At 48.1% G+C, this 16,969-nt stretch overlaps 1 protein-coding gene across 1 annotated transcript in view; it reads left to right on the forward strand.

Moving 5' to 3' along the window:
- The window catches only part of LOC139259661 (receptor-type tyrosine-protein phosphatase-like N), a 364,010-nt gene that overhangs the window by 292,225 nt on the left and 54,816 nt on the right, over nt 1-16,969 (forward strand). The window contains exons 17-18 of the mRNA XM_070875205.1: nt 574-647; nt 8,513-8,590. Coding sequence (XP_070731306.1) covers nt 574-647; nt 8,513-8,590 — 152 coding nt within the window. The remainder of the gene's footprint in view (nt 1-573; nt 648-8,512; nt 8,591-16,969) is intronic.

A 16,969-nucleotide genomic window follows, 5' to 3' on the forward strand; every position in this document is an offset into this window, starting at 1 on the left:
ACGAAAGGATATACTTGCTTTGGAGGCAATTCAGAGAAGATTCACTCGGTTGATTCTGGAGATGAGGGGGCTGACATATGAGGAAAGGTTGAGTAGGTTGGGCCTCTACTCATTGGAATTCAGAAGAATGAGGGGTGATCTTATCGAAACGTATAAGATTATGAGGGGGCTTGACAAGGTGGATGCAGAGAGGATGTTTCCACTGATGGGGGAGACTAGAACTAGAGGGCATAATCTTAGAATAAGGGGCCGCCCATTTAAAACTGAGATGAGGAGAAATTTCTTCTCTGAGGGTTGCAAATCTGTGGAATTCGCTGCCTCAGAGAGCTGTGGAAGCTGGGACATTGAATCAATTTAAGACAGAGATAGACAGTTTCTTAACCGATAAGGGAGTAAAGGGTTATGGGGAGCAGGCGGGGAAGTGGACCTGAGTCCATGATCGGATCAGCCATGATATTGAATGGCAGAGCAGGCTCGAGGGACCGTATGGCCTACTCCTGCTTCTATTTCTTATGTTCTTATGTTCTTATGTCCCAAACGAGGCTGGGCTAATTCTACGTCTTTGCATTGCAGATGACCATAACCGCATGATTTTGAAAGCAGAGGTCAACCCATCCAGGACGGACTTTATCAATGCCAGTCCGATCGTAAGTCGGTGTATGTTTATTTAAACCATTGGGAAAACCTGGGTGAAAGGTCAAAGGCCACAACACCTTGACCAGCAGCGAGGTCGCTCGATAGAGTAGGAGAGAAGCTGAGGTTCGATTGAGGAACTGAGCTTAAACCCCTGTGCATTGCGTGAGGGACGTAAGGTTGCCACTTGCCAACAAGTCCACGATTGCCCTGTTGCACTATGAGTGGCTTAGCCAGTCACGTGATGTTCACAAGACTCAATAAAACCCCAGCCAGTTGGGTTTGGGGGATCCACGATGAGGCAGGAATTGAACATTCATCTCCAGGACACTGCCGCCAGCAAAAATTCTGGGAGAAAAAAAACCAGAGGCATTTTTGCGGGTGGTGTTTCGAATATTTTTGTTGATCAGTTATAAAAATATTGGAAATGAGTAAAAAAACAAGGCTGTTAGAATACAGCAGAAGAGGACAAAGGGTTTAATTAAGAGGGGGAAAATAGAGTACGAGAGGAAGCTTGCCGGAAACATAAAAAATGACTGCAAAAGCTTCTATAGATATGTGAAGAGAAAAAGATTAGTGAAGACAAACGTAGGTCCCTTGCAGTTGGATTCGGGTGAATTTATAATGGGGAACAAAGAAATGGCAGACCAATTGAACAAGTACTTTGGTTCTGTCTTCACAAAGGAAGACACAAATAACCTTCCGGATGTACTAGGGGACCGAGGGTCTAGTGAGAAGGAGGAACTGAAGGATATTCTTATTAGGCGGGAAATTGTGTTAGGGAAATTGACGGGATTGAAGGCCGTTAAATCCCCAGGGTCTGATAGTCTACATCCCAGAGTACTTAAGGAGGTGGCCCTAGAAATAGTGGATGCATTGGTGATCATTTTCCAACAGTATATCAACTCTGGATCAGTTCCTATGGACTGGAGAGGTGCTAATGTAACACCACTTTTTAAAAAAGGAGGGAGAGAGAAAACGAGTAATTATAGACCGGTTAGCCTGACATCAGTGGTGGGGAAAATGTTGGAATCAATCATTAAGGATGAAATAGCAGCGCATTTGGAAAGCAGTGATAGGATTGGTCCAAGTCAGCATGGATTTATGAAGGGGAAATCATGCTTGACAAATCTTCTGGAATTTTTTGAGGATGTAACTAGTAGAGTGGACAGGGGAGAACCAGTGGATGTGGTGTATTTGGACTTTCAAAAGGCTTTTGACACGGTCCCACACAAGAGATTGGTGTACAAAATCAAAGCACATGGTATTGGGGGTAATGTACTGATGTGGATATAGAACTGGTTGGCAGACAGGAAGCAGAGAGTCGGGATTAACGGGTCCTTTTCAGAATGGCAGGCAGTGACTAGTGGAGTGTCGCAGGGCTCAGTGCTGGGACCCCAGCTCTTTACAATATATATTAATGATTTAGATGATGGAATTGAGAGTAATATCTCCAAGTTTGCAGATGACACTAAACTGGGTGGTGGTGTGAGCTGTGAGGAGGACGCTAAAAGGCTGCAGCGTGACTTGGACAGGTTAGGCGAGTGGGCAAATGCATGGCAGATGCAGTATAATGTGGATAAATGTGAGGTTATCCACCTTGGGGGCAAAAACACAAAGGCAGAATATTATCTGAATGGCGGCAGATTAGGAAAAGGGGAGGTGCAACGAGACCTGGGTGTCATGGTTCATCAGTCATTGAAGGTTGGCATGCAGGTACAGCAGGCGGTGAAGAAGGCAAATGGTATGTTGGCCTTCATAGCTAGGGGATTTGAGTATAGGAGCAGGGAGGTCTTACTGCAGTTGTACAGGACCTTGGTGAGGCCCCACCTGGAATATTGTGTTCAGTTTTGATCTCCTAATCTGAGGAAGGACGTTCTTGCTATTGAGGGAGTGCAGCGAAGGTTCACCAGACTGATTCCAGGGATGGCTGGACTGACATATGAGGAGAGACTGGATCAACTGGGCCTTTATACTCTGGAGTTTAGAAGGATGAGAGGGGATCTCATAGAAACATATAAGATTCTGACGGGACTGGACAGGTTAGATGCGGGAAGAATGTTCCCGATGTTGGGGAAGTCCTGAACCAGGGGACACAGTCTTAGGCTAAGGGGCAGGCCATTTAGGACTGCGATGAGGAGAAACTTCTTCACTCAGAGAGTTGTTAACCTGTGGAATCCAGGCCGCAGAGAGGCAGAGCGTTGTTGATGCCAGTTCATTGGATATATTCAAGAGGAAGTTAGATATGGCTCTTGCGGCTAAAGGGATCAAGGGGTATGGAGAGAAAGCAGGAAAGGGGTATTGAGGGAATGATCAGCCATGATCTTATTGAATGGTGGTGCAGGCTCGAAGGGCCGGATGGCCTACTCCTGCACCTATTTTCTATGTTTCGATGTTTCTATGTTTGATTGACGGTCAAAAATCGTCCAATCAGGCAACAAAGAGTCGGTCCGCTTTTTGATTGGCCGTGGGAGGCAGGGCGCTGTGACAATGGACATGCCGGGCAACCAATGGCGGGAGTGAGAGAGCGAGTTAGTGGGAGCCGGGCATCACATGATGAAACCTTCAGGAATACGTCCAAAGAACAACAACAACTTGCATTTATATAGTGCCTTTAACGTAGTGCAATGTCCCAAGGCGCTTCACAGGAGTGTTATACGATAAAAATTTGACACCGAGCCGCATAAGTAGAAATTAGGGCAGGTGCTTGGTCAAAGAGCTAGGTTTTTAAGGAGGAAAGAGAGATAGAGAGACGGAGAGGTTTAGGGAGGGAGTTCCAGAGCTTGGGGCCCAGGCAACAGAAGGCACGGCCACCGATGGTTGAGCGATTATAATCAGGGATGCTCAGGAGGGCAGAATTAGAGGACACAGACATCTCAGGGGGGTTGTGGGGCTGGAGAAGATCACAGAGATAGGGAGGGGCGAGGGCCATGGAAGGATTTGAAAATAAGGATGAGAATTTTGAAATCGAGGCGTTGCTTGGGAGCAAATGTCGGTCAGCGAGCACAGGGGATGATGGGTGAGCGGGACTTGGTGCGAGTTAGGACACGGGGCAGCGAGCACAGGGGGTAATGGGTGAGCGGGACTTGGTGCGAGTTAGGACATGGGTCAGCGAGCACAGGGGGTGAGGGGTGAGCGGGACTTGGTGCGCGTTAGGACACGGGGCAGCGAGCACAGGGGGTGATGGGTGAGCAGGACTTGGTGCGAGTTAGGACACGGGGCAGCGAGTACAGGGGGTGAGGGGTGAGCGGGACTTGGTGCGAGTTAGGACACGGGTCAGCGAGCACAGGGGGTGAGGGGTGAGGGGTGAGTGGGACATGGTGCGAGTTAGGACACGGGTCAGCGAGCACAGGGGGTGATGGGTGAGCGGTACTTGGTGCGAGTTAGGACACGGGTCAGCGAGCACAGGGGGTGAGGGGTGAGTGGGACATGGTGCGAGTTAGGACACGGGTCAGCGAGCACAGGGGGTGAGGGGTGAGCGGGACTTGGTGCGCGTTAGGACACGGGGCAGCGAGCACAGGGGGTGATGGGTGAGCAGGACTTGGTGCGAGTTAGGACACGGGTCAGCGAGCACAGGGGGTGAGGGGTGAGTGGGACATGGTGCGAGTTAGGACACGGGTCAGCGAGCACAGGGGGTGATGGGTGAGCGGGACTCGGTGCGAGTTAGGACACGGGTCAGCGAGCACAGGGGGTGATGGGTGAGCGGGACATGGTGCGAGTTAGGACACGGGCTGCCGAGTTTTGGATCGCCTCGTAGTTTACGTCGGGTAGAATGTGGGAGTTGGAATGACGGGTGTGGGGGTGGGGTTGCGATAGATTTGGAGCATAGAAAGAACAAGGTAAAACAGTCTGGGGAAAGCACTGGCCACTGCATTAATAAAATGAAGAAAGGCTGTGAGTCAGAGTGAGTACGGAGTGCAGAGCTGAGGAATGGATCACAATCCAGGGATTACAGCTCCGTGGATAGACTGGAGAAGCTGGGGTTGTTCTCCTTGGAGCAGAGAGGGCTGACAGGAGATTTGAGCGAGGTGTTCAAAATCATGAAGGATTTCGATAGAGTAAGTAAGGAGAAACTGTTTGCAATGGCTGAAGGGTCGATAACCAGAGGGCACAGATTTAAGGTGATTGGCAAAAGAACCAGAGGCCACATGAGAGAAAACTTTCTTTACGCACCGAGTGGTTAGGATTTGGTGACTGCCTGATAGAGTGTCACCCTCAATAGTAGCCTTCAAAGGGGAATTGGATAACTACTTGAAGGAGAACACATTACAAGGATATGGAGAAAGAGCGAGGCAATGGGACTGAGTGGATTGCTCTTTGAAAGTGCCGGTGCAGACTCGATGGGCCGAATAGCCTCCTTCTGCCGCAGTATAGCGGGACCTGGGTGCATGAAACACAAAAGGATAGGATGCAGGTACAACAAGTGATCAGGAAGGCCAATGGAATCTTGGCCTTTATTGCAAAGGGGATGGAGTATAAAAAGCAGGGAAGTCTTGCTACAGTTATACAGGGTATTGGTGAGGTCACACCTGGAATACTGCGAGCAGTTTTGGTTTCCATATTTAAGAAAGGATATACTTGCTTTGGAGGCAGTTCAGAGAAGGTTCACTCGGTTGATTCCGGAGATGAGGGGGTTGACTTATGAGTAGGTCGGGCCTCTACTCATTGGAATTCAGAAGAATGAGAGGTGATCTTATCGAAACGTATAAGATTATGAGGGGGCTTGACAAGGTGGATGCAGAGAGGATGTTTCCACTGATGGGGGAGACTAGAACTAGTGATCTTAGAATAAGGGGCCGCACATTTAAAACTGAGATGAGGAGGAATTTCTTCTCTCAGAAAAACATAGAAACATAGAAAATAGGTGCAGGAGTGGGCCATACGACCCTTCGAGCCTGCACCACCATTCAATAAGATCATGGCTGATTATTCACCTCTGTACCAATTTTCTGCTTTCTCTCCATACCCCTTGATCCCTTTATCCGTAAGGACCATATCTAACTCCTCTTGAATATATCCAATGAACTGGCATCAACAACTCTCTGCGGTAGAGAATTCCACAGGTTAACAACTCTCTGAGTGAAGAAGTTTCTCCTCATCTCAGTCCGAAATGGCCTGCCCCTTATCCTTAGACTGTGTCCCCTGGTTCTGGACTTCACCAACATCGGGAACATTCTTCCTGCATCTAACTTGTCCAGTCCTGTCAGAATTTTTTATGTTTCTATGAGATCCCCTCTCATCCTTCTAAACTCCAGTGAATACAGGCCCAGTCGATCCAGTCTCTCCTCATATGTCAGTCCTGCCATCCCGGAAATCAGTCTGGTGAACCTTCGCTGCACTCCCTCAATAGCAAGAACATCCTTCCTCAGATTAGGAGACCAAAACTGAACACAATATTCCAGGTGAGGCCTCACTAAGGCCCTGTACAACTGCAGTAAGACCTCCCTGCTCCTATACTCAAATCCCCTAGCCATGAAGGCCAACATACCATTTGCCTTCTTCACCGCCTTCTGTACCTGCATGCCAACTTTCAATGACTGATGAACCAGGTTTTAAATCCGTGGAATTCGCTGCCTCAGAGAGCTGTGGAAGCTGGGTCATTGAATAAATTTAAGACAGAGATAGACAGTTTCTTAATCGATAAGGGGATAAAGCAGGGAAGTGGACCTGAGTCAATGATTGGATCAGCCATGATCATATTAAATGGCGGAGCAGGCTCGAGGAGCCGTATGGCCTACTCCTGCTCCTATTTCTTATGTTCTTATGCACTATCCGGTCCAGGAGCAAGTGAAAGCTCCCCCGCTATGGGATCAGGATTCAGATACTGGACAGAATTGAGCTTTACCGAGAGTTCATCATCATCATCATCATAGGCAGTCCCTCGAAATCGAGGAAGACTTGCTTCCACTCAAAGTGATTCTCAGGTGACTGAACAGTCCAATACAGTAATTACAGTCCCTGTCACAGGTGGGACAGATAGTCGTTGAGGGAAGGGGTGGGTGGGACTGGTTTGCCGCACGCTCCTTCCGCTGCCTGCGCTTGATTTCTGCATGCTCTCGGCGACGAGACTCGAGGTGCTCAGCGCCCTCCCGGATGCTCTTCCTCCACTTAGGGCGGTCTTTGGCCAGGGACTCCCAGGTGCCGGTGGGGATGTTGCACTTTATCAGGGAGGCTTTGAGAGTGTCCGAGAAACGTTTCCGCTGCCCACCTGGGGCTCGTTTGCCGTGTAGGAGTTCCGAGTAGAGCGCTTGCTTTGGCAGTCTTGTGTCTGGCATGCGAACAATGTGGCCTGCCCAGCGGAGTGGTCGAGTGTGGTCAGTGCTTCCATGCCGGGGATGTTGGCCTGGTGGAGAACACTGACTTTGGTGCGTCTGTCCTCCCGGGGGATTAGCAGGATCTTGCGGAGACATCGTTGGTGGTATTTCTCCAGTGATTTTTTGAGTTAGGAGACGTGCGACGAAGAGGAGAGGAGAGTTCGTCACATGTCTCGTGGCAGGAGGGTAGTGGTGGTATTGCTGGACTAATAATCCAGAGAATGCAAGTTCAAATTCCACCATGACAGTTTGAAAATTTGAATTCATTTTTTTTTTAAATTGGGAATAAAAATCGGTTCGATGTCAATATTTAAAAGTCTGCGTAGAAGACAGTTATTTTCTGTAAGAAATTCTCAGCAATACCTTCGGCTCAAATAGTGCCGCTCATTATAACAGGCCCCAGCAGCCTTTGATTGATTCAATGCTAATCAGTATTTTGAAGGGATGAGGAGATGTATTATTTACTTAACACTGGTGGATATTCTGTGGCAGACTGTTTTATGAAGAAGGAGTGTTACACTATGTAATGCAGAATGTTTGACCCGCTGGTAAAGTGAAGCCTGTATGTCAATTGGCCCCAAGGCCACAAAAGTCTAATTGCTGTAAATTGGTGCTGAAGTCAATTAAATTGATTGCTTCTCTTGGGACTGGCGACCGTTTGTAAAACCCTGGCTCCTCACCAAGGTCGCAAGAGGCAACGTGTAATCACTGTCTATCTTCTGCTTTACGATAGTTTTTCGGAATGTATAATTTTCGATATATCTGTAACAACGTGTGGCTGGCTGCAGCGTGAGGCTCCAGTGCAGCGTGAGGCTCCAGTGCCGTGTGAGGCTCCAGTGCCGTGTGAGGCTGCAGTGCAGTGTGATGTAGCAGTGCAGTCTGAGGCTCCCATGCAGTCTGAGGCTCCCATGCAGTCTGAGGCTACGGTACAGTCTGAGGCTACAGTGCAGTGTGAGGCTACAGTGCAGCAAGAGGCTACTGTGCAGTGTAATGTAGCAATGCAGTGTGCAGCAACTGCAGTGTGATGCTACAGTGCAGCAAGAGGCTACTGTGCAATGAGGCAACAGCGCAGTGTGATGCAGCAGTGCAATGTGAGGCTCCAGTGCAGTTTGAGGCTCCAGTGCAGTGTGATGATACAGTGCAGTGTGATGCAGCAATGCAGTGCACGGCTCCAGTGCCGTGTGAGGCAAACGCGCAGTGTGATGCAGCGGTGCAGTGCACGGCTCCAGTGCCGTGTGATGCAGCAGTGCCGTTTGAGGCTCCAGTGCAGTGTGATGCATCAGTGCCGTGTGAGGCTCCAGTGCCGTGTGAGGCTCCAGTGCCGTGTGAGGCTCCAGTGCAGTGTGATGCTCCAGTGCAGTGTGCGGCTACATCATGAGGCTGCAATGCAGCATGAGCCTGCATCGTGACGGCTGTAATGTGCTGCCAACAGTATTACACCTACAGCGGGACCGATTCAGTCTAGACGCAAGAATCAGACAATAACAGACCAAGTAAAGTCTGTGCGCTGCAGTTTTTTTTTGCACTGTTTCTCTCTGGACTGACCTTGCGTGTTTGCCTTGCAGATTGATCATGACCCCCGAATGCCAGCCTACATCGCCACTCAAGGACCCCTCTCGCACACCATCTCCGACTTCTGGCAGGTGAGTATCAGCCTGGCGATAGCCGCTACTGGCTAGCGACAAATCGACCCGATTCGTCCTCGATGTGATATCGTCTTTACGACATCAGTAAGCACACGACACAAGATGGCGCTACAGGTACTTGTCATGTGTTTATCTAGGGGGTAAGACATGGCAGGGGAGCTCAGACACTTGTTATGTTCCTCCTGTACTATGTGGGAAGTCAGGGACTCTTCCGGTGTCCCCGACGATTACGTGTGCAGGAAGTGTATCCGGCTGCAGCTCCTGATGGACCACATTGCGGAACTGGAGCTGCAGGTGGATTCACTCTGGAGCATGCACGATGCTGAGAGTGACGTGAATAGCACGTTTAGTGAATTGGTCTTACCGCAGGTAAAGAGTACACAGGGGATGGGTGATCCAACAGGAAGAGCAGTGCAAGGAAGGTAGTGCAGGGGTCCCCTGCGGTCATCCCCCTGCAAAACAGATACACTGCTTTGGTTACTGTTGGGGGGGGGAATGACTCATCAGGGAAGGGCAGCAGCAGCCAAGTTCATGGCACCATGACTGGCTCGGCTGCACAGGAGGGCAGTAAAAAGAGTGGGAGAGCTATAGTGATAGGGGATTCGATTGTAAGGGGAATAGATAGACATGTCTGCGGCTGCAACCGAGACTCCAGGATGGTATGTTGCCTCCCTGGTGCAAGGGTCAAGGATGTCTCGGAGCGGGTGCAGGGCATTCTGAAAAAGGAGGGTGAACAGCCAGTTGCCATGGTGAATATAGGTACCAACGATATAGGTAAAAAAACAGAATTAGGTCCTACAAGACGAATTTAGGGAGCTAGGAGCTAAATTGAAAAGTAGGACCTCAAAAGTAGTAATCTCAGGATTGCTACCAGTGCCACGTGCTAGTCAGATTAGGAATCACAGGATAGCTCAGATGAATACATGGCTTGAGGAGTGGTGCAGAAGGGAGGGATTCAAATTCCTGGGACATTGGTTCTGGGGGAGGTGGGGCCAGTACAAACCGGACAGTCTGCACCTGGGCAGAACCAGAACCAATGTCCTGGGGGGAGTGTTTGCTAGTGCTGTTGGGGAGGAGTTAAACTAATATGGCAGGGGGATGGGAACCTATGCAGGGAGACAGAGGGAAGTAGAATGGGGGCAGAAGCAAAAGATAGAAAGAAGAAAAGTAAAAGTGGAGGGCAGAGAAACCTAAGGCTAAAAGCAAATAGGGCCACATTACAGCAAAATTCTAAAGGGGCAAAGTGTGTTAGAAAGACAAGCTTGAAGGCTCTGTGCCACAATGCGAGGAGTATTCGGAATAAGGTGGACGAATTAACTGCGCAGATAGCAGTTAACAGATATGATGTAATTGGCATCACAGAGACATGGCTCCAGGATGACCAAGGCTGGGAACTCAACATCCAAGGGTATTCAACATTTAGGAAGGATAGACAGAAAGGAAAAGGAGGCGGGGTGGCATTGCTGGTTAAAGAGGAAATTAATGCAATAGTAAGGAAGGACATTAGCCTGGATGATGTGGAATCGGTATGGGTGGAGCTACGGAATACCAAAGGGCAGAAAACGCGAGTGGGCGTTGTGTCCAGACCACCAAACAGTCGTAGTGAGATTGGGGACAGCATCAAACAACAAATTAGGAATGCATGCAATAAAGGTACAGCAGTTATCATGGGTGACTTTAATCTACATATTGATTAGGCTAACCAAACTGGTAGCAATGTGGTGAAGGAGGATTTCCTGGAGTGTATTAGGGATGGTTTTCGAGACCAATATGTCGAGGAACCAACCAGGGAGCTGACCATCCTAGACTGGGTGATGTGTAATAGAAACATAGAAACATAGAAAATAGGTGCAGGAGTAGACCATTCGGCCCTTCGAGCCTGCACCGCCATTCAATGAGTTCATGGCTGAACATGCAACTTCAGTACCCCATTCCTGCTTTCTCGCCATACCCCTTGATCCCCTTCGTAGTAAGGGCTACATCTAACTCCTTTTTGAATGAGAAAGGACTAATTAGCAATCTTGTTGTGCGAGACCCCTTGGGGAAGAGTGACCATTACATGGTAGAATTCTTTATTAGGATGGAGAGTGACACAGTTAATTCAGAAACTAGTGTCCTGAACTTAAGGAAAGGTAACTTTGATGGTTTGAGGCGTGAATTGGCTAGAATAGACTGCCAAATGATACTTAAAGGGTTGATGTTGGATAGGCAATGAAACATTTAAAGATCACATGGATGAACTTCAGCAATTTTACATCCCTGTCTGGAGTAAAAATAAAATGGGGAAGGTGGCTCAACCGTGGCTATAAGGGAAATTAAGGATAGTGTTAAATCCAAGGCAGAGGCATATAAATTGGCCAGAAAAAGCAACAAACCTGAGGACTGGGAGAAATTTAGAATTCAGCAGAGGAGCACAAAGGGTTTAATTAAGAGGGGAAAAATAGAGTACGAGAAGAAGCTTGCCGGGAACATAAAAACTGACTGCAAAAGCTTCTATACATATGTGAAGAGAAAAAGATTAGTGAAGACAATCGTAGGTCCCTTGCAGTCGGATTCAGGTGAATTTATAATGGGGAACAAAGAAATGGCAGACCAATTGAACAAATACTTTGCTTCTGTCTTCACAAAGGAAGACACAAATAACCTTCCGGAAGTACTAGGGGACAGTGGGTCTAGTGAGAAGGAGGAACTGAAGGAAATCCTTATTAGTCAGGAAATTGTGTTGGGGAAATTGATGGGATTGAAGGCCGATAAATCTCCGGGGCCTGATAGTCTGCATCCCAGGGTACTTAAGGAAGTGGCCCTAGAAATAGTGGATGCATTGGTGATCATTTTCCAACAGTCTATTGATTCTGGATCAGTTCCTATGGACTGGAGGGTAGCTAAAATAACACCATTTTTTAAAAAGGAAGGAAAGTGGGTAATTAAAGACTGGTTAGCCTGATATCAGTAGTGGGGAAAATGTTGGAATCAATTATTAAGGATGAAATAGCAGCGCATTTGGAAATCAGTGACAGGATTGGTCCAAGTCAGCATGGATTTATGAAGGGGAAATCATGCTTGACAAATCTTCTAGAATTTTTTGAGGATGCAACTAGTAGAGTGGACAAGGGAGAACCAGTTGATGTGGTATATTTGGACTTTCAGAAGGCTTTCGACAAGGTCCCACACAAGAGATTGGTGTGCAAAATCAAAGCACATGGTATTGGGGGTAATATACTGACGTGGATAGAGAACTGGTTGGCAGACAGGAAGCAGAGAGTCGGGATAAACGGGTCCTTTTCAGAATGGCAGGCATTGACTAGGGGAGTGCCGCAGGGCTCAGTGCTGGGACCCCAGTTATTTAAAGTATACATCAATGATTTAGATGAAGGAATTGAGTGTAATATCTCCAAGTTTGCAGATGACACTCATCTGTGTGGCGGTGTGAGCTGTGAGGAGGATGCTAAGAGGCTGCAGGGTGACTTAGACAGGTTAGGTGAGTGGGCAAATGCATGGCAGATGCAGTATAATGTGGATAAATGTGAGGTTATCTACTTTGGGGGCAAAAACGCAAAGACAGAATATTATCTGAATGGTGGCAGATTAGGAAAAGGGGAGGTGCAACGAGACCTGGGTGTCATGGTTCATCAGTCATTGAAGGTTGGCATGCAGGTACAGCAGGCGGTGAAGAAGGCAAGTGGTATGTTGGCCTTCATAGCAAGGGGATTTGAGTATAGGAGTAGGACAGTCTTACTGCAGTTGTACAGGGCCTTGGTGAGGCCTCATCTGGAATATTGTGTTCAGTTTTGGTCTCCTAATCTGAGGAAGGACGTTCTTGCTATTGAGGGAGAGCAGCAAAGGTTCACCAGACTGATTCCCGGGATGGCTGGACTGACATATGAAGAGAGACTGGATCAACTGTGTAATGTATGTAGCACACAAATTATTGACTCCACACGGTCTGGTGTTGATCTAACTGCTATGACCTTCGTCCTTTATTGAACAGCTCCAGAGTGCTCCACAGGTGTGGTGGGCAGCCTTTTATACTGCCTCGTGCAGGTACTTTCAGGTCTCCCACCACAGCGCCCTCTGTGGTGCACCATTGTACTTATCATACATTTAATGTACCAGAGAACATAAGAACATAAGAATTAGGAACAGGAGTAGGCCATCTAGCCCCTCGAGCCTGCTCCGCCATTCAACAAGATCATGGCTGATCTGGCCGTGGACTCAGCTCCACTTACCCGCCCGCTCCCTGTAACCCTTAATTCCCTTATTGGTTAAAAATCTATCTATCTGTGACTTGAATACATTCAATGAGCTAGCCTCAACTGCTTCCTTGGGCAGAGAATTCCACAGATTCACAACCCTCTGGGAGAAGAAATTCCTTCTCAACTCGGTTTTAAATTGGCTCCCCCGTATTTTGAGGTTGTGCCCCCTAGTTCTAGTCTCCCCGACCAGTGGAAACAACCTCTCTGCCTCTATCTTGTCTATCCCTTTCATTATTTTAAATGTTTCTATAAGATCACCCTCATCCTTTGAACTCCAACGAGTAAAGACCCAGTCTACTCAATCTATCATCATAAGGTAACCCCCTCATCTCCGGAATCAGCCTCGTGAATCGTCTCTGTACCCCCTCCAAAGCCAGTATATCCTTCCTTAAGTAAGGTGACCTAAACTGCATGCAGTACTCCAGGTGCGGCCTCACCAATACCCTGTACAGTTGCAGCAGGACCTCCCTGCTTTTGTACTCCATCCCTCTCGCAATGAAGGCCAACATTCCATTCGCCTTCCTGATTACCTGCTGCACCTGCAAACTAACTTTTTGAGATTCATGCACAAGGACCCCCAGGTCCCTCTGCACCGCAGCATGTTGTAATTTCTCCCCATTCAAATAATATTCCCTTTTACTGTTTTTTTTTCCCAAGGTGGATGACCTCACACTTTCCGACATTGTATTCCATCTGCCATACCTTAGCCCATTCGCTTAACCTATCCAAATCTCTTTGCAGCCTCTCTGTGTCCTCTACACAACGCGCTTTCCCACTAATCTTTGTGTCATCTGCAAATTTTGTTACACTACACTCTGTCCCCTCTTCCAGGTCATCTATGTATATTGTAAACAGTTGTGGTCCCAGCACCGATCCCTGTGGCACACCACTAACCACCAATTTCCAACCCGAAAAGGACCCATTTATCCCGACTCTCTGCTTTCTGTTAGCCAGCCAATTCTCGATCCATGCTAATACATTTCCTCTGACTCTGCGTACCTCTATCTTTTGCAGTAACCTTTTGTGTGGCACCTTATCGAATGCCTTTTGAAAATCTAAATACGCCACATCCATCGGTACACCTCTATCCACCATGCTCATTATATCCTCAAAGAATTCCAGTAAATTAGTTAAACATGATTTCCCCTTCATGAATCCATGCTGCGTCTGCTTGATTGCACTATTCCTATCTAGATGTCCCACTATTTCTTCCTTAATGATAGTTTCAAGCATTTTCCCCACTACAGATGTTAAACTAACCGGCCAAAAGTTACCTGCCTTTTGTCTGCCCCCTTTTTTAAACAGAGGCATTACATTAGCTGCTTTCCAATCCGCTGGTACCTCCCCAGAGTCCAGAGAATTTTGGTAGATTATAACGAATGCATCTGCTATAACTTCTGCCATCTCTTTTAATACTCTGGGATGCATTTCATCAGGACCAGAGGACTTGTCTACCTTGAGTCCTATTAGCCTGTCCAGCACTACCCCCCTAGTGATAGTGATTGTCTCAAGGTCCTCCCTTCCCACATTCCTGTGACCAGCAATTTTTGGCATGGTTTTTGTGTCTTCCACTGTGAAGACTGAAGCAAAATTATTGTTTAAGGTCTCAGCCATTTCCACATTTCCCATTATTAAATCCTCCTTATCTTCTAAGGGACCAACATTTACTTTAGTCACTCTTTTCCGTTTTATATATCTGTAAAAGCTTTTACTATCCATTTTTATGTTTTGCGCAAGTTTACCTTCGTAATCTATCTTTCCTTTCTTTATTGCTTTTGTGGTCATTCTTTGCTGTCATTTAAAATTTTCCCAATCTTCTATTTTCCCACTAACTTTGGCCACCTTATATGCATTGGTTTTTAATTTGATACTCTCCTTTATTTCCTTGGTTATTCACGGCTGGTTATCCCTTCATTACGGCCCTTCTTTTTCACTGGAATATATTTTTGTTGAGCACAATGAAAGAGCTCCTTAAAAGTCCTCCACTGTTCCTCAATTGTGCCACTGTGTTTCCAGTCTACTTTAGCCAACTCTGCCCTCATCCCACTGTAGTCCCCTTTGTTTAAGCATAGTACGCTCGTTTGAGACACTACTTCCTCATCCTCAATCTGTATTACAAATTCAATCATACTGTGATCACTCATTCCGAGAGAATCTTTTACTAGGAGATCGTTTATTATTCCTGCCTCATTACACAAGACCAGATCTAAGATAGCTTGCTCCCTTGTAGGTTCTGTAACATACTGTTCTAAGAAACAATCCCATATGCATTCTATGAATTCCTCCTCCAGGCTACCCCGTGCGATTTGATTTGACCAATCAATATGTAGGTTAAAATCCCCCATGATTACTGCCGTTCCTTTTTCACATGCCTCCATTATTCCCTTGATTATTGCCCGCCCCACCGTGAAGTTATTATTTGGGGGCCTATAAACTACACCCACCAGTGACTTTTTCCCCTTACTATCTCTAATCTCCACCCACAATGATTCAACATTTTGTTCATTAGAGCAATACACAACATCACTGCCCCCCCCCCCAGTTCAAAAAGCCGTTGCTGGAAACACCTAAATCGAAAAACGCATTAGCCCATTGGTAATGTTGGTCGCGGATCCACGTCCCTGAATTTAAACACAGTGACCATTTAGCATTGAAATATTAATTCTTGTTATAAATCCATCATCCTGCATTCACATGGCACACTTAGGCTCGCTCTAGCATTACAAAAGTCCAAAAGTCTTTATGTGGGGACTGCAGTGGTGTGAGGCCCTTTTAAGACGCCCGTGAGCATTTCCCTTTTAAGACGCCATCTTGTGGCTCCCACGAGGCTTCCATTGGGCGCCGCCATCTTAGGTGTTCAGCTGGCCGAGAAGGAAGAAGAAGAAACACGGAAGGAGGGAAAAGGAAACACAGAAGGTGGGGAGAGGGAATTTTGCAGTGTTTTGGGGAAAGGTTTCAGGCATTTGTCCACGATCCTCTTCCTCTGGCGCTGATGCTGGACTTACGCGATGCTGGCGCTCTCAAACTCGGCGCGGCGTTTCGTTACAGCTCCCGCCGTGGCCGCCTCTCCTGCTGCCTCCGTGGCTGCCACCATCGCGGCCGCTGCCATGTTCCGCTGCGTGGGCCCCCCGGCCACTGATGGACAGCAGCGCCCCGCCAGCCCGCTCTCCAGCACTGGGCCCGCACCTGTAGCCTTGTGTGGAGGCTGAGGCTGCAGGATTGCTTGGAGGCTGGGTTGCCGCTGCCCTTTGGAAACCCGGGGAGCAGCAGTCTGTGGAGGAGTGAAGAAGTCTTCCCAGCTCCCACGGACCTTTCCCATCCATCTTCTGCCGAGGTTCTCTGACTCATCAACGATGGGCCCGATCCCATACTCACAGGGACTCCGTCAATTTTTACTTCCATTATCACTGGGGGCGAATCGTCGGTACACGTGTACAGTCCCAACACCTCATCTTCTTCTGCCTGCTCCTCACTGAACAGTGGATCATCCCCCATCTCCTCAGCCACGCGGTGAGTCGTGTTTCTTTTACACATATGCTGAAGGTGGCCTTTCGTGTGGCAGGTGTTGCACGTGTACTCCGCAAACCTGCACCGGTGAGCCCCATGGCTTCCTCCACAACGCCAGCATGGTGCTACTCGATTAGCCCCCCTCGGCGGACTCTGAGTTCCAGGATCCCGAGGTCCGTGCTCTCTGCCCTGGGCAGAGCCACGTTCTGCAGTTTTGTCCGTGGTGGGCGCTATCCTGTGGACAGTGCCTGCCGAGTTCGAGACTGTGTGGATTATTTGCTTGGTGCTGCAAGTCGAGGTCATATGTGCTCGGCTGATGGTGATGGCCTTTGTCAGAGTGACTGTGGGTTCCGTGGCTAACAGCTTGTGAAGGAGGCCCTCATGGCCAATCCACATGACGAAAACATCCCGCAAAGCCTCGTCAAGGTGTGCGCCAAAATCACACGGCGCCGCGAGTCTCCTGAGGTCCGCAGCATATTTGGTGATATCCTGGCCCTCGGGTCTGCAGTTGATGGTAAAATTTGTATCTGGCTGTGAGGATGCTCTCCTTTGGTTTCAACTGGTCACGAATGAGTTCAGTCAGCTCCTCGTATGACTTGTCCCTGGCGCTCCCGGT

The sequence above is a fragment of the Pristiophorus japonicus genome, chromosome 3 (genome assembly GCF_044704955.1).
Source record: "Pristiophorus japonicus isolate sPriJap1 chromosome 3, sPriJap1.hap1, whole genome shotgun sequence".
NCBI lineage: Eukaryota > Metazoa > Chordata > Chondrichthyes > Pristiophoridae > Pristiophorus > Pristiophorus japonicus.